Source organism: Electrophorus electricus, chromosome 2 (assembly GCF_013358815.1).
Source record: "Electrophorus electricus isolate fEleEle1 chromosome 2, fEleEle1.pri, whole genome shotgun sequence".
Lineage (NCBI taxonomy): Eukaryota > Metazoa > Chordata > Actinopteri > Gymnotiformes > Gymnotidae > Electrophorus > Electrophorus electricus.
In genome coordinates this window covers 24717126-24719625 of record NC_049536.1, presented here as the reverse complement: position 1 = coordinate 24719625, position 2500 = coordinate 24717126, and the positions used below count along the sequence as shown (strand labels likewise).

At 44.4% G+C, this 2500-nt stretch overlaps 1 protein-coding gene across 1 annotated transcript in view; it reads left to right on the top strand.

Annotated features, from left to right (window-relative positions):
* The window catches only part of slc4a3 (solute carrier family 4 member 3), a 38589-nt gene that overhangs the window by 23355 nt on the left and 12734 nt on the right, over positions 1–2500 (top strand). Inside the window, 3 exon segments of the mRNA XM_035523733.1 lie at positions 337–479; positions 1221–1401; positions 1942–2077. Coding sequence (XP_035379626.1) covers positions 337–479; positions 1221–1401; positions 1942–2077 — 460 coding nt within the window.

Below are 2500 nucleotides of genomic sequence, written 5' to 3'. Positions count from 1 at the left end.
GCAGTTTTTGGAGAGACCTGTGGTCTTAACCATTCAGGGCCTGGTTTCCCAAGAGGATAGAGGGAGTATTGCTCTGAAGTCTCTCTCTCATTTAAGACATTTAAGACTTAACAAAGTAATGTTTATTTGGAAATGGGGGCTCAGAACAATTTCTTCTGCGTCATAATTTAGCTTGTCGACGACTGCTTGCCTGTGTTGGTTCAGTTATTACTGTCCTTTTTCTCAAAGCAAAACTTCATTCTATGTTTTAAGTTTAAATGAAATTACCTTTCCCAATAATGTTTGGCTTTCCCCTGTGCTGAGTTGTTTTGTGGTTGTTATGATGTTTGCTTGCAGGTCACCGCTTTGAGGATAACCCAGGCGTGAGACGACACCTGGTCAAGAAGTTGTCACGTTGCCAAGTCACAAGGCCGGGCATCAGCTCGCCTCCTCTGTCCAGTCTGAAGAAGAGGAAGAAAAAGGACAAAAGCACTCATGAGGTGAAGACTATCAAACCTAAACATCAGTAAATGGAGCAGCTCGGCTTGTCCGTGCAATGACATTTTATAGGATATGAAGAGAGAAAATTCTCTCCGAGCAAACCAGCCTAGGCTGAATAATGACGCTGCCGTCACTGATTACTGTGTTACTGATACACCTCCCTGTGGACCTTTCCCATTTTAATCTCTCCAAAGCATCAATAGTTGTAATGAAGAGTGCTAATAGAGATGGTAAGCCTTAGACAAGTGCTTAGCTCTCTGGCCTTCCTCCTACTTCACCCATGTATTGATCTTTTGCCTTTAGCAGGACTTAAACGCACCACCTACAGAGTCTACACACACACTTAGATCTGACAAATGGATTAATTACAAAAAAATCCCCTAGTCGGAGCTGGAGTCTTGTTTATTAATACTGCCTGCCAGGCTGTGGTAAACCCCTTAGCCAGAGCAGGCTGGCTCTCCTCCGTATGGTTGGGTTTCATAAGATTTGCACTTCTCAGAGTAGGAATGCTGATCCAATGTCAGCATATTCTTCTGAATTTAATTATATGTGCAAACAGGGAACTGATATTAGAATACACTTTAAAAAGTAAATTATACATGCTGACCCTGGAGGTAATTGGACATCAGCAGTACCGCCGCTGTCTACATGGGAAATGTTCCCTTTTGGACTTCCATGCCATGGACGAAATGCTGTTTGTGGCTATGGCTTGTTGAAGTGGCTTCTGATGGCTCCATTAGGTCTTTGTGGAGCTGAATGAGCTGATTGTGGACAAGAACCAGGAGATGCGTTGGAGGGAGATGGCGCGCTGGATCAAATTCGAGGAGGACGTGGAGGAGGAGACAGACCGCTGGGGAAAACCCCACGTGGCGTCTCTGTCCTTCCGGAGCCTTCTCGAGCTCCGCCGGACTATCACACACGGTGAGTGCAGGGCCCTAGGGCCGCAGTATGAGCCTGATCATCAGCACTGAGTGCAGCTTGCTTTCCCAAGACTTCCTGTGCAAAGGCATACACAATACTGTACAAATGCATACACCACCCTGTGTATATAATGGTAAATAATGAGGATGTAGATGGTGGAGAATGGTGTTTGAGAAATCTATTACACTTTGCTGACAAACAATACTGAAATGTTAAGTTATGGCAAAAACCTATGGCTAATGAAAATGTACAGAAATTATGAAATGTGTATGAAAGGATTTTTAACTGGCTACATCTCCTGATACTATGAACTCCAATAGACAGTTAATAGGATAACACTAGTCAGCTAGCTTGTGTTGTCCACACTCTGTCATGCTCACACTGAATTGTGATGTCCAGTGTTCTGGAATTTTCATACTTTTGCTGTTTTCTGTTGCTTATCCTTTCAGTGATTAATGTTGTAATCTAATTCACTGGTGCTCTAATACATCTGATATCTTTAACTCGCTCCCTCGCTCACTGACATACTCGTCCATGCAGGTACCGTCATGTTGGACCTAGACCAGACCACGCTGCCCGGCATAGCCCATCTGCTTGTGGAGAGCATGATCATCTCAGACCAGATCAGAGCAGAGGACCGGCCCAACGTGCTGCGTGCCTTACTGCTCAAACACAGGTTAGGGATTCCCGTGTTACGCATCGGCCAGCACAGCTGCCGTCCTCGTGGCCTGTACCATTTGTCACACTCAGTGCTTCTCTTGGCTTTCTGATAGGTTGAGCAGTGGGACTGCGCAACATATAAGCTTCTAAAAGAGACGAATGAATGCTAATCACAACACTTCCAGGCAAATACCGGATTTTACTGCTAAAACATTGTTGACTGTTAATTTGGCATCATTTGAACTCTAGGTGGTAGTGTTAGCTTCTTTTCCTCTCCATATTTTATTTGTATACCCAGAGCTGAGATTTGTTCTTCTCAAATGCACAAAAAAACTAATTTCAACAGTGGTGCAGCTTAGGTATGGTGTAGTTAATGCTGCATGGTTAAGCGCTCAGACACATCCCTCTCTGTGAAGAGTATGCTAGCTCCAGTGTGTGT